At 37.6% G+C, this 14,707-nt stretch overlaps 1 protein-coding gene across 2 annotated transcripts; it reads right to left on the reverse strand.

Annotated features, from left to right (window-relative positions):
- Positions 1-44: 44 nt before the first annotated feature.
- On the reverse strand, positions 45-13,971 carry LOC128601376 (uncharacterized). 2 transcript variants are annotated; one of them, XM_053614540.1, is made up of 12 exons: positions 13,742-13,971; positions 10,465-10,539; positions 10,180-10,222; positions 9,960-10,081; positions 8,058-8,139; positions 7,674-7,866; positions 7,466-7,539; positions 7,160-7,236; positions 4,633-4,733; positions 4,025-4,113; positions 3,799-3,939; positions 45-2,480 (listed from the first exon to the last, which is right to left on the reverse strand). In XM_053614540.1, exons 2-12 carry the CDS (start codon positions 10,528-10,530, stop codon positions 2,314-2,316), a joined length of 1,155 nt encoding a protein of 384 aa, XP_053470515.1. In that variant the 5' UTR covers positions 10,531-10,539; positions 13,742-13,971; the 3' UTR covers positions 45-2,313. The 2 variants fall into 2 exon arrangements, with proteins under 2 accessions (XP_053470515.1, XP_053470514.1); XM_053614539.1 differs by having other exon boundaries at positions 13,771-13,970.
- Positions 13,972-14,707: the final 736 nt, after the last annotated feature.

Below are 14,707 nucleotides of genomic sequence, written 5' to 3' on the forward strand. Positions count from 1 at the left end.
ATATATATATATATATATATATATATATATATATATATATATATATACATACACACACACACACACACACACACTTTTAATTCTGGTTCTCCAGCTGGATTTATATTCAACATTATGATTGAATATTATATTGCACATGCATATTGAACATTAAGACATTTTGCAGAGTCAGGGCTGATTTTAAGTTCAATTTGTACACCTTTATAACTGAAATTAAGATTAGCAAATGTTAGATACAGACTCAACGACAGACCTTTTTGTTATGAAGTTAGTAGAAGCATACAGTACATCATGTCTCTCTTGTGGTTTTCTGCTCCATGTGCCAGAAGTGCTGTTTTGTATAAAATAAAAATCCTGTTTCCGTGTTATTATAAAAATTTCTTTACAATATATTTAATGCTTTATTGTCATCAATTTTACCTGTGTAATTTTGACTCTTGCATGAGTGATGGATTTATTTGCCCTATAATACTGTTATCAAACAAAGAAACAAAAAAATATATATTCCAAATGACTATAATGTGAAAACACATTCTCCTTTTCCTCTAGAACATTCAACACAGTTATACACACAAACACATATTTATAATTAAAAATTTTTTTTTTAAAAAAAGGTACTTAATACATGTGTGTCTATTAAGTCTTTAAAAAAATCTATCTGGTCTCCCTGCTGTAATTCGGTGGTTAAAAGAGAGAAAAATGTAAGGACAGATAACAGGAGGAGGAAATTGTCTGAAATAAATATGGGTTGCTTGGGCAGAGGTTGGCCCATCTTTAAAAGCTTCCACTTGAGGGGTGGGATAAAGATTTCTAGCTAGGCTCGTCTGCACACTACACAACTTCTAACTTCACATGAATAAACACCTGAGCCTGAGAAACAGCGTTAAAAACAGATCCATGGCTTAATACACAAAGCTGATGAAATAGCACTTGAAATGACAAATAGTCCATTATTGAAGCGAAACAGACATGCAAGTCGTTTTAACCTCGGTGTGATTAACAGTGCAAAAGAATTCTAACTCTCAAAATGAATGGAGAAGAGCACCCAGTATGTTCTGTCCTACAGACCGAGTATTACAGTGTGCTGGTTAAAATGGTACTCAGTCTGCCACAAAATACTAGTTCTCGGAATATTTGATCCTGTTGAACTTTGTAAAACATTAACTAAATACGTAAAGTTCGTCATCACAAACTTTGTAGATAGTTTGAATTTGAAAGAAAGAAAGAAAGAAAGAAAAGGGTGACAGACAGAAAGACAGCTACTGGTAGAAAGATAGATAACATACTCTGATGGTATGGGGGTGCATTCGTGCATATCGAATGGGCAGCTTGCACATCTGGAAAGGCACCATCAATGCTGAAAGGTATATACAGGTTTTAGAGAAACATATGTTTCCATCCAGATTGTAAGAGAATCTCTGCCTCTCTAAGATCCTCTTTTTATACCCAGTCATGTTACTGAACTGTTGCCAATTAACCAAATTAGTTGCAAAATGTTCCTCCAGCAGTTTCTTTTGGGTAACACTTACTTTTCCAGCCTTTTGTTGCCCTGTCCCAACTTTTTTGAGATGTATTGTGGCCATCAAATTCAAAATTATCTTATTTTTTCCTTTAAATGGTTCATTTCCTCAGTTTAAACATTTGATATGTTTTCTATGTTCTATTGTGAAGAACATCTGGGTTTATGAGATTTGCAAATCATTGCATTCTGTTTTTATTTACATTTCACACAGCATCCAACTTTTTTGGAATTGGGGTTGTAGACAGTCAGATGGAGTGAGAGTGTTATTAGTACAAACACAGAAGGAGTGAGAGTGATACAGGAGGATTGATAGAAAGAAATATGAAGAGTGAGTGAGTGAGTGTGTGTGTACTACTGGTAGCACTGATAGACGGAGGGATGAAGTGCGAATCCCTGTTACAAGTACACTCACAGCGTCAGAGGCACAGAAGGATTGTGCGGAGTTTGGTGGAAGTGGCTTGAAAGCTCAAGGAGTTATAACAGTCCAATATTTTAAATGTAGGTCAATGGGAATTTTGGGCATTGTGACGTTCCATAACAAAACCCTGTTATTCCAATCAGTTAGAAAAGTCATAGCACACTAAGTCAAAACAGACTGAAGGTCTGTGACGAGTTTGGTGGATGTAGCTTGAAAGCTCTAGGAGTAGAGTTTAGAAATTTTAGATCTCAGAATAATAATAATAATAAGCTTAAACAGCAGAACAGAACGCACTGAATGAACACTGTATCTGGAGTAACAAGACAAGTGGCTGGTCATACTTGCACCATCAATCACTTTTTACTGCCTGTTTCTAGTGTCTAAGGTCACGCAGACTGAGCTCTGGAGAACTGTCTGAAGCTCCTCCCTCTTTGCCATCTATGTCACCATGGTTGCTCTCAAATCCACTCGCCAGGTCGCTGAGATCACTTCCTGACAGGCTTGAGTGTGCAACCCGTCCTTGACCTCTTAGTTTTGGGTCTAAATGCAGATTGAAACAACCAAGTGATTAAACAATGATTAAAGTGATCGTAGAAGGCCATCATTACTGCTTATAATAAGTAAGGAATAAAACACGATAAAGCATGCTGTTACAGGAAAATAACCAACAACAGGGCGGGGTGATGTGAAAGCGGAATATTTTCCTATTATTTTCCTGTAAAAGCACAACCTGAAGTGTTTAATTCCTCTTACACCACAGCGGTTTTCTAAAGCTAATCATTTTTATTGACTGAAAAAAATACATTCAGTTTTTCACAACAACGTTGTGGAGTGTCCTTGAAAACAAGTTAGTTCATGTTATCCCTTGTAATAGCAGCTGCGTATGAACAGTTGTTCTCTTCCCAGCCTCTTTTTTTTTCTATTGAAGTTACATAAAATAAAAAACCTAACGTTACAGGTTACCTATGACTGTTACAAAGCGTGGACAGTGGAGGATCCTTCCAAAATTACTATATGAATGTCTCCTCGCATAAAACTTCACCATAGCAACTATTATACGTTGTTGTCTTTTTCCATGCTGTTTATGTGGGAATGTGCCATACAAATCCCTGTTTTTTGGTTGTTGCTAAAGAAAGAATAACGTATTACAAAGAGCGTGTTAATATAAACCTGTGATTTGCCTGCTGTCAGAGCCATATAATATCAACTACCACCTTTTTTCACTAAACTTTGGAGGAAATGGCAGGAAACTAACTAGGAAGCAAATCTCCCACAGGAAACACAAATGTGGGCTGAGCCTTTACAGTAAATGTGTGTGTGTGTGTGTATGTGCACGCACGTGTGCGCATACACATCGCTTGTACGTAAGTAAATCTGCTTTCTAAATAAATATACTTACTATCTGCACTTATGTTACAGTTACATTATAAAAACATCAGCTTGTGAGTGAGTGTGTGTGGATAAGTTTATACAGTACGTTCTGTTTTAATAAGCACTTTTAATAAGCCATCTAAGTGCCTTTCTCTTCTCTCAGTTCTTCGTTTCTCTAAACCATTGAGAACATCATAGAGACACGCCGAGTCAAAATTATAAATGCATATTAAACATTTTCCTGTCCTGCCACTTGTCTATAGCTACTTTGTTGTTGTCTGTTTGCTTGATCAATGTTAGTTGATTTGTTTAGTAACATTTTGTTACAGAAAAGGTCAGTGGGTGTGTGTGTTGAGATTCCTGCATCAGCTCCCACACGCAAGACTAAGATTAAGAGTGTGGGATAAGGTAGAGATGTGTGTCCTTTTGTATATTATACCTGTGAGTGAATTGTATGTGTGTGTGTGAGAAAGTAGTGATGTCGAACCTGATTCCCCCAGCCAGGATATGTCCGGGTCATCTGAGCTTATATCTCCGAGACTGGGGGTGGGGCTCAATTCATCATCTGAGTCTGACAGTGACCATCTCCGAGAACTCATCTCCACAGCAACCATTGCCTCCGAAGGATCTTGGGAAAGACAACAGGAGGTAAAAATAGAGACTGCAAAAGGACAGGGAGGAGACACAGAAGTATACAGGTGTGTGTTCTTTACTTGATTTCCGCAGTGTTTCTGCAGGTGTGTCAAGTCTGTCTTTCAGAATAAGGCCTCTCACTTCATCCTTCAATCCAGATACTGTAAGTCTACCACACACATACATACACACACACACTATTTATTTTTAAATATAGCTGACCAGGAGCTTTAAAATTTTGCATTAAAGGCACATTAGTCCTTTTTGTGGTTATCCCTAATACATTAGACGAAATAAACAAGGTTAGTGATTTACTCTAAGAATTTGTAGGATTTTAATCTGACAAATTAAAGACAAGTCTCAAGTCAGCAGCTCTCAAGCCAAAGTTCAGTATAATTTAAATCCTGGTCAAGTATAAGCTGCCTAAGCTCAAACGCAAGGTCACCTTGAATCATTACTATGGAAAGGAATTGGGAATCTGTCTTCCTCAAATAATTGTAGTAGGCTGTTAGCATTTAAAGTTGAAGAAACAATTGTTTACCCAGTCCAGTTACATACCAGAATATGCAAATTCAGTAAAAAATGTCAGGTCAAAGTCTGACACTTGTATCACAAATAATACAGTACATGTAACTCGAGTCATGAGACGAGAGACTTATGTAGGACTGCTTCACTGGTGCACGCATACCTGAGATCTCTCACGTCTTGCTGTGTGTGCTGGTACTGTGAGATGATCCGGGAAAGTTCAAAGCCGTGTGTGCGGTAAGACTCGGTGACGGTATCCAGTATCTGTACAAAGAACCAATTGTGAGACAGCACAAGGGCAACCAAGGTTACTCATCAGAGTAAGGACTACTGCACACATACTACGGCTGAAAACGTCATACAGCGTCAATGTGTCATTTTTTAAAACGTGATCCAAGTTTCATTTCCTATCAGCACCGATAAACGACTGCTGGAACTATCGGTTATCTGGAAAAATCCAAACCGATCATTTTTCCCGGTTGCGTCCGTTGAGGGAGCAGCTGAGAAGGATCCGCTGTCATTATACAGTACAAGAGCGTCCAAATAAAAACCATCACTGACTAATTTTGTTGTGTTATTCACTTTAATATTTATTAATAGTTCATATATTAATATTTATTTAATTTTTAAAAAGTATAGTACATTTTCACGGTACAGTCAATACTGTTTATTTTTGTAATAAAGTTCAGCAATATTTTACTCTGAGTGTTACATTTTTAAACTATTGGGTGTTTAATCGGTTATCGGCAGATGCCGCCTGACTTAGTTATCGGTATCGGTAAAATAAGTCGACCTCTAACAAAAAGTGACTGATCAGTTAAGAACTTACAGGAAAAATCCACCCTGAAACACACGAAGTATATTTATATTGAGATATTTTGTGATGAGCTTAGCGATTCTGGTGGTAATTTGTCGGTTAATGCTGTATTGACGTGGACTTAAAGTTCCAGAATGCAATGCAGCTATATGACACAGTTACGCTTTATCACCGCAGAGACTCGGTGCAGTATTAGTACGACAGTTCAAACTTTAGAGCAGAGTGTACAGATGAGAAGGTGAGAGAGCTGGAGGTAGATATCTAATTCCCCACTGGAAACACTATCAGCAGGTAGCTGAACGGCACTGTGGGTAATGTTAACCAAAATGAAAATACATTAATGAAAGAAGTTTATATTTAAAAAAAAACCCCAAAAAACATGAACTCAGAATTTCATTTTAAAATAATTAGTACGTTAAAGAGCATGTGTGATTTATAAACATTAATATGCATAGTGCCAGCATTTCCAGCAGTGATTCACAGTGCTGGATCAACATCCGGAAATACACGCAGGTATCTGTAAAGTGCCGATTTTTTAATTATGCCTCTGTACACCACCACAATGGATTTGAAATGAAGCAATCAAGATGTTTTTGAAGTGTAGTCTTTCAGCTTTAATTCAAGGGGTTTAACACAAATATTGCACTAACCATTTAGGAATTAGAGCAATATCTTTGACAGAGTCCCTCCATTTTCACAGGCTCAAAAGTAATTGGACAAACCAACAATCATAAACATTAGGATTATTTTTCAGCCACCATCAGTTGCTGCTTGTTCGTGAGTGTTTCTGCCTTCAGTTTTGTCTTCAGTAAATGAAAAGCGTGCTCAATTGGGTTGAGGTCATTGGACATTTAAGAGCATTTAATTTCTTCGCCTTAAGAAGCTCTTGAGTTGCTTTCGCGGTATGTTGTGAAGCTCCGTCCTATCAGTTTTGCAGCATTTGAGCATAAAGTATAGTTCTGTACACTTCACAATTCATCCTCCTACTTCTTATCAGCAATCACATCATCAATAAACACCAGTGACCCAGCCATACATGCCCATGCCATAACACTTCCTCCACTGTGCTTGACAGATGATGTGGTATGCTTTAGATCATGAGTCCTTCCTTACTTTTCTCTTCCCATCATTCTGGTACAAGTTCATCTTGCATCAGAACTGCTCAGGTTTTTTTCTTTTTTAAGAGATTGTTCTACCAAAGCTTTTCTGTTCTTGTGCTGTCTTTCTGATAGGTCTGTTTCCTTTTTTTCATACTAATGATGACCTCCGTCACTTGCATCAACACCTCTTTCGACCGCATATTGACAGTTCCCATGAACAGCTACCAAATGCAAATTCAACACTTGGAAACAACTCCAGACTTTTTATCTACTGAATTTGTCATGAAATAACAAGGAACCAGGCCACACATGGACACAAAACTGCTTAGCAGACAACTGTCCAATTACTTTTGAGCCTGTGAAAATGGAGGAAATGGGTAAAAAATGGCTGTAATTCCTAAACGGTTAATTAATGTTTTCTTAACCTCCTTGAATTAAAGCTGAACGTCTACAGTTCAATCACATCTTGATTGCTTCATTTCAAATCCATTGTGGTGGTGTACAGAGGGAAATTTTACAAAAATCGTGTCACTGTCCAAATACATATGGACCTGACTGTATGTCCAGAAACAGTCGCTCCAGAGGTTAATGTACTGATGGAATTCACCGTACTTGACAGTGCACTGAATCATGTGCCTTTGCCATATGGTTAGTGAATAAAATGCATTTATAATGGTGTACCAATGCCATCTAAACAGTTCAGAATCTGTTATTAGTTAAAATGTGTTTACTTATGTTTAATTAATATAACATTGCTGTGGGAGAGTCAGTACCTTGCAGTTGCGCTCACATTGCCTCCTTGATTCTCTTGCTTCAGACTGCTGTTGGTACATGTCCTGCTCATGCCTCACTTATGCCATACACACACACACACACACACACACACACACACACACACACACAATATCACCATATCTGTCACATTACACAACATGTTGAAAGACAATCAGTGAGTAAATACAGTCGATTCATACCCTACTTTATGAAGGACAATAAATTGAAATACTAAAATACAATTTTTTTGTTGTTGAAAAACACACTGCCCACAAACATACTGAGATAATTTGCTCTAAACTCACTCAGCTTGCTTTTGAGCAGGTCCACCTCTCTCCTGAGCTGTTCCATTTCCTCCCTGCATAGTTTAGAGCTGAAACTGAAGCCACACACACACACACAGACCATTACACACATCACCTGGCCATAACCTAATATTATATTCCATCATAGTCTGAATAAAATCCACCAGTGCCTTTAGCAATTCTCATACTCTCACCCAACGCGACTGACCTTTCCTCCCGGTTGCCTAGAGACGTGGCCCTGTCGATGCGGCCTCTTAGGGCGCTCAACTCGCATCCCACTTCCCTTTTCCATTGCTCCAGCCGCATCTCTACCGCGGGGACCTTCTCTCTGTCCATGTCCTGGGTCCTTTCTCTCTCCTTCTCCCGGTCCTCCAGTCTCTCCCTCAGCCTCCTCACCTCGTCTGGAAATGACGCAAACACAGATGTGCTCGGGTGGTTGTGTGTGTGTGTGTGTGTGTGTGTTTTAGGACCCAGAGGTTATACTATTTATACTATGTTAAAAAAAGCATACCAAAGAGGTTCTTACATAAAACTCTACGGAAATATGAAAGCACGGCCGTGTGACTAAGAAAGGCAGAGAACGCATATTCACCTTGCAGCGTTTGTATTTGCCTTTGTTGACCATCTCTTTCTCTCTCCACTGACCGCAGGTTCTGCGTTAAGGACTCAATTGTCTGAATATCAAGAACAACATGTTAATGACACGTTATTGTTATTATTATTATTATTATGACACATTATTAGGATAATCAGTACCCAAATTATGCACTGTATAGTGGCGCTTGAAAGTTTTCTGTATATCTACATAATTACTTTTGCCACTCACAGATATGTAATATTAAATCATTTTCCTCAATAAATAAATGACCAAGTGTAATATTTTTTGGTCTAATTTGTTTAACCGGGTTCGCGTTGTCTACTTTCAGGACTTGTTTGAACATCTGACGACGTTCATATTCATGCAGAAATATATACAGAATCTTCTAAAGGGTTCACAAACTTTCAAGCACCACTGTAGCGATCATGCTCCCTCTCATTCTCTCTTACACATACACAGACTACAGGTTCCACACACTAATCAATTAAAACGTTCATTAATTTCTGCTGTAGGGAGCTGGCGTGAACCAGATACAGAGGTGGGTAGTAACTTGAGTAACTTTTTAGGGGATGGGAAAAGTACTTTTAAGAGTAGGTTTAACTGGTCATACTTATACTCAAGTTCATTTTTAATAACAGAAAATGTACTTTTACGCCGCTACATTCGGTGGCATTCCCCGTTACTGTTAAATGTTAATGAATATATGTAGCTTTGGTAATTCGTTTATATCACGTATAATGAGGTCGCGAGTCTCGCTGTACGCTGCAGTGGTCTGGACGCAACAACCACTCATTTTTTTAGCGCCTAAGATTCAGGATTTTCCCTTCATTTTAATCAGATTAATCAGATCTGAAGTAACTAGTAAATTGCTACTTGAGTAGTCTTCTCGTCAGATACTTTACTACTCTTACTCAAGTCGTTATTAATATTATTACTTTTACTGTTACTTGAGTCACTATTTGTATAAGTAGTGTTTACTTGAGTAAAATTTTTGGCTACTCTACCCACGTCTGCACAGATGGTAAGGAGATGTAGGCAGACAATACAGAAAATTAGACTAAACGTAATTTGTTCGTCTGAAAATATTTGAGACTAGATGAAAACAACTCTACAGTCAACTGTACAAGACTGCATCTTTTTTTTCTCGCTTTTTTTTGTCATCCGTTAAAGCTGAATACAATTGAAATAAAATCCTTGCACGCTAGAACTGCGAAATTGCTGCGGGTTGCTCGTCACTATCCGATCCTGCTCAGGAAGCTTAGAGTCTGATCAGTGGTGCATGCCAGCACAAAGAGGTGGACGTGGCAGAAAAACTCCCTGCTGTAGACACTCCATCCATCATAAAGCCCTGTGAAGCGCCTTGAAACACGCAGCGTTATTCGACGTGTTGACGTAATTTCCACTGAAACAGGAAGTCAGGGCGGGACATATTGAGTGGCTGCGCTGCTCTTTCAAATAGCGTTTAGCTTATTTTTAGAATGGTGCGGGCAGGACACTTCAGGTTCTCGAGAGCATTTGATTGGATAGAAAATCTGATGAAATGGTACGTCCTTAAGTAGCGCAATAGTGCAATGTGATACACAGATTTATTGTTGAAAATTTTATTTGTAGCCTGTGTATGCTTGTCAACTGAGGCGCAATTAGACGCATTCTTTGCTGCACAGCTTAAAAACCGCGATGTCCTGAAACATCGATGGTTAGTCGACAAATACGCCGGGAGCAGCTGACCAGTCACGGTGGTGGAAAAACGGTGAGGAAGATTGCTTTAACTATAGAAAAGCTGATTGGTGGAGTACATTTTGAATTACTGGTCAGAAATTAGTCGTCGTGTAACGTCTAACACACACACAGACATACACGGAGACGCAGACAGTGAGTGTGTTGTGTGATTTTGACCTGTTGTTGGTTATGAAGCTGGGCCTGTACAGCCGCCAGATCAGTCCATTGAACAGCGCCACTAAGATGTACAGGATGGTCCAAACCCAGAACGTGACCCCGATCTCTCACTGGATACACATCTAAAAGAAAAAGGCAGAAAGATACCAGAAAGAGATACCACATTACGGCTGACTCACAAACCGATCTTAAATATTAAAATCTATTCAAACAGAAGTACCTTCTCTTTCTCTGGAAAGCCTTCCAGGAAAAGCAAGGCGTTCCTTATGGAATAAAGAACAAGAGATTTTTGTGAAATAAAACCTGCCTGTGTTCATAACCTTGACATCAACCTGAACTTTGGTGCAAGGTCAGTCCTAGTTGCCAAAACTTCACAATATACATAATAAACTGCTCTGTGGAAAGTTTTTATTTTCTTTTGCAGCAAAACCCGGCATGCACTAGTGGATGAATAAAAAGCGTACCTAACCCACAATAAATTGTCAGCCTTAATGAATATTCTTACACGTATTTTCGCGACACTGCCGTCAGCTGCTGAGATCATGTGATTCAACTGATTATCCCAGTTCATGCTGGTATCCTGTAACATAAATAATAAGCAGAATTACACCTGTACATGCTGTCACATATTCGCGAAATGATAAGTATAGCGTCAGTAGATCAAAGCAGTTGTTAATATCACAAGTGACATACACTATGTTTTCATCGATCTATACTGCGTGATGAAAATGTAGGCTAAATCATAACATGGTGAGAATAATAATGCTAACAAAATACAGTTTCTCAAGGCTTCAAAGGAAAACGCTTTTATTTCATAACTGTAAAACATTTTCCTTCTGTTAAGACCATACTCTTTGTTAGTTTAAAGACGTTACTGTATCATTTATATTTGCCAGAAATTTTTCTTACGATATTTTGATGCCAAAACTAACAAACAGGGGAAAAAAATTAGGTCAAGCATGTTGTTTGTTAAATTAAGAGATTTGGACAGAAACACATAGATCAAAATGTCATTTTAGACAAACTATCATACAGCGGATATTTAAAAAAAAGTCTACACACCCCTGTTAACATGGCAGGGTTTTCAAGTCAAGTCAAGTCAAGTCAAGTGGATTTATTGTCATTTCAACCATATACAGCTGGTACAGTACACAGTGAAATGAAACAACGTTCCTCCAGGACCACAGTGCTACAGAAAACAACATACTAACCACAGGAGATGACACCGAACTAAATAAGAAATACACATTTCTACACACAGTGCACGTGCAAACGTGTGCTAACAACTCAGGACAGTACAATACTACTAAAACAGGCCAATAGGCACAGTAAGTGACAGTGTAGCGCCGAACAGTACACAGTTTTAGTGTGGAAGTGTCTGATATAACAGGTAGTGCAAAAGAATAACTAATATTATACACACACACACACACACGTACACTACCGGTCAAAAGTTTGTGGACACTTGACTGAACTGTTTCTCATGATCTTAAAAACCTTTTGATCTGAAGGTGTATGATTAAATGTTAAATCAGTGTCGTAGACAAAAATATAATTGTGCCGACATATTCATTTCTTTCACTACACAACTTTTTATTTACAAAAAAAATATTGTTTTAAATGGGACGTCTCTGAGTGAAATATTCAGAAAAGCAGCCGATAAGTGTCCAGCGTAGGTGGGAACTCCTATAATACTGTTTAAAAAGCATCTCAGGGGGATTCCTCAAGAAATTGGTTGAAAAAAATGCCAAGAATACAGTTTTGGAAATTTGAGGCAAAAAGGGGGTCTACTTTGAAGATGTTAAAATATTCAATTACTTTGATTTATTTTGGATTTTTTATCACAACATAATTCCCATAGTTTAATTTGAGTTCTTCCAGAGTTTTGATCACTTTATTATTATTCTAAAATGTGGGAAAAAATAAAAATAAACAATGAGTGAGTATAAACTTTTGACTGGTAGTATATATATATTATATATATATATATATATATATATATATATATATTATATTATATATATATATATATATATATATATATATATATATATATATATACACACACACACACACACACACACACACATATATATACACATATACCCATACAAACACACAACATTTCCTGATAGTATTCAGCAGATTAGCTTATACCATATATGGACATAGCAGTTATTGCGGTAGCAGCCAAGTAAACAGTATAATAGTGACAAGAAATTAAATACAATATTTTTTATAAATATACTAGCAGCAAAAATGCAATGCTAGTTGATTTTCTGGGGAAAAGAAAAGAAAAACTAGGATCAGTCGTGTCAGATCTTTTCCCACCTTCAACATGATGTAGCATTGAACCAACAGAATTCAAGTGAAAATCAAACAGAAATGCTTCAGGGAGAAAAACCATTTTAAAAAGAAGAAAAATAACCTGGTTGCATAAGTGTGCACACACTTTTATAATGGGGTGTGTGACTATGCTCATAATGAACCTCCACATTCAAACTCATGTTCAGTAGTAATTATCATACACTTGTCATCACTGAAGGGATTGTGATTAACCCCAACTAAAGATCAGTGGTTTCTGTAGGAATTTCTTGACATCTTGGTTTCAGTTGACTACTGAAGCTAAAGAGCTTACAAAACGTATACAGGATCTCATTGTTGAAAGCATCGATCAGCAGAGTGCTACAAAACAATTTCCAAAACATTAGATGTACCATGAAGGACATCTTACCAGGGAGGCTGCCAAGAGACCCATGGCAACATTAAAGGAGCTGCAGGAACATCTGAGAAGTACTGATTACTTTCTGCATGCGAGAACAATCTCTCATATTCTTCATATGTCTGGACTATGGGGTAGGGTGGCTAGACAGAAGCCCTTTCTCACTAAATAAAAAAAAGCATCCAAGCTCGACTAAATGACCTCAAACCATGTGGGAAAGTGTGCTACGGTCAAACTTTCTGGACATCATTCTAAAAGGTATGTTCAGAGCAAAAACAAGACAGGTCATCCCCCAGAGAGCACCATGCCTACGGTGAAGCACAGTGGTGGCAGCATCGTGCTGTGCCGCTGTGTACAGCGACACAGATCCGTTCACAATTTGACAGATATGGAGCATTTTTGCAAGGAAGAGTGGAATAAAATGGCCAAATCGAGACGTGCTAAAAAGACCGAGTGCTGTATGACAAGCAAAAAGCTGCTTTAACCATTGACTATTTAACTATTAGTGTGTAAGGGGTGTGTACACTTATACAACCAGGTTATTGTTAGTCGTTTTGTTTTTCACTTGAATTTTGTTGGCTGCTATATCACATTAAAGATGGAGGGGGGAAAAAAGATCTGATATGATTTATTTTCGTTTCATCTTTTACACCACAAATCCCTCCAGATTTAACAGGGGTGTGTAGACTTTTCAGATCCACTGTAGCTATGTCTACACACACAGTAAACAGTCAGTAAAGCTAGCCACTTTTTTTCATTGCATTCAAGCATTCTCCAACGACTATTTACACTATCAAATTAACATATACTCCCTACAGTTCTCGGACAGAGGCTTTATTTATAAACATTATATAAACATTGTTTATTGGAGGTACTCTAATGCAACATTATCAGAGCTGACTGGTATTACACTGGCTGGTTAACCGTTAGTTAGCTGAACCTTATCACTCTCTAAAGTATATTTTAATAAATAAATAAACACTGACTGTTTCCTTTCGAACATTTACATAAACTAAGTTATATATCCGATTACAGCGAGCAGGCAGTAATGAGACCAGACCTATTAACATCACCGCAAACCGCCGTTACCTTTTACACCGAGGTTTACTTTTTAAACCCTGGATCCTTCGTCATTGACGTCATCGCGCCAGAGGATGTAAAAAGAATGACGCGCCAAAACCGCCACCATGTTGGTGAGGGCGACCTTACAGACTGTCCCCAGTGAATTTTGTTTGTTTGACATTTTGAAAATGTCGACATATTGTGTGCTGCACTTTGATGTTTTAAAAAAATCTTTGACACTTCAAAGCAAAAGAAGAACTAGCTATTTTAAACAGGAGAAAGATTTTCAATTGATGTGGAATTTTATGCAGGAGTTAAATCAGGCTTAGTCTGGCTTCTCTTTAACTCGACGTCAAGGCTTAGCTAATGCTGAGCATGTGTAAAGTTGTCTGAAAATGCTAAATGACAACTGCGTTCAGCCATGGAATTGTTTGATTAATTCGTATAATGTAGTGTTGACTTTCATGACTTTTATTTTGAACTGTCCTCAAATCACAGTTCCGGTTGTGAACTTGTATGATACAACCGGCAAATCAGATTACCTTCACACATAATAATAATAATAATAATAATAATAATAATAATAATAATAATAATAATAATAATAATAATAATAATAATAATAAACTTTTAGAGCACTACCATGAACGTGGTAGCTCAAACTGTGGAACAATCAAGAAGTAAAATTAAATTAAAAGTTCAATTCAAAGTAATATCTAATAATGTGTAATACATAAAAAACAACGTGTCTAATGTCAGTATTTTTATAAAACATTAGGAATGTGGAGGCTTTAGAAATTTGTTGACAGTTTGTTGTGTTTATCACGATGTAACTAAGCTACTCTGAGGTGTCTGTAATGTTAACTTTAGCTTAGGCTACATTAAGTTACATAATGAAATTATAATTAATATGTTGCTGGTATTGGGTGCGTGGTGGCTTAGTGGTTCACACGTTCGCCTCATA

This window comes from Ictalurus furcatus, chromosome 25 (genome assembly GCF_023375685.1).
Source record: "Ictalurus furcatus strain D&B chromosome 25, Billie_1.0, whole genome shotgun sequence".
Lineage (NCBI taxonomy): Eukaryota > Metazoa > Chordata > Actinopteri > Siluriformes > Ictaluridae > Ictalurus > Ictalurus furcatus.

What these genes read in the sequence shown, in the direction of transcription:
- LOC128601376 (XM_053614540.1), bottom strand. Translation starts at nt 10,530, where the DNA reads ATGAACTGGGATAATCAGTTGAATCACATGATCTCAGCAGCTGACGGC. An exon ending in CTAGGCAACCGGGAGGAAAG is followed by an intron (nt 7,540 to 7,673) that starts GTCAGTCGCGTT and finishes GTGTGGCTTCAG; the next exon opens with TTTCAGCTCTAAACTATGCA. An exon ending in CCTGCTCAAAAGCAAGCTGA is followed by an intron (nt 7,237 to 7,465) that starts GTGAGTTTAGAG and finishes GTATGGCATAAG; the next exon opens with TGAGGCATGAGCAGGACATG.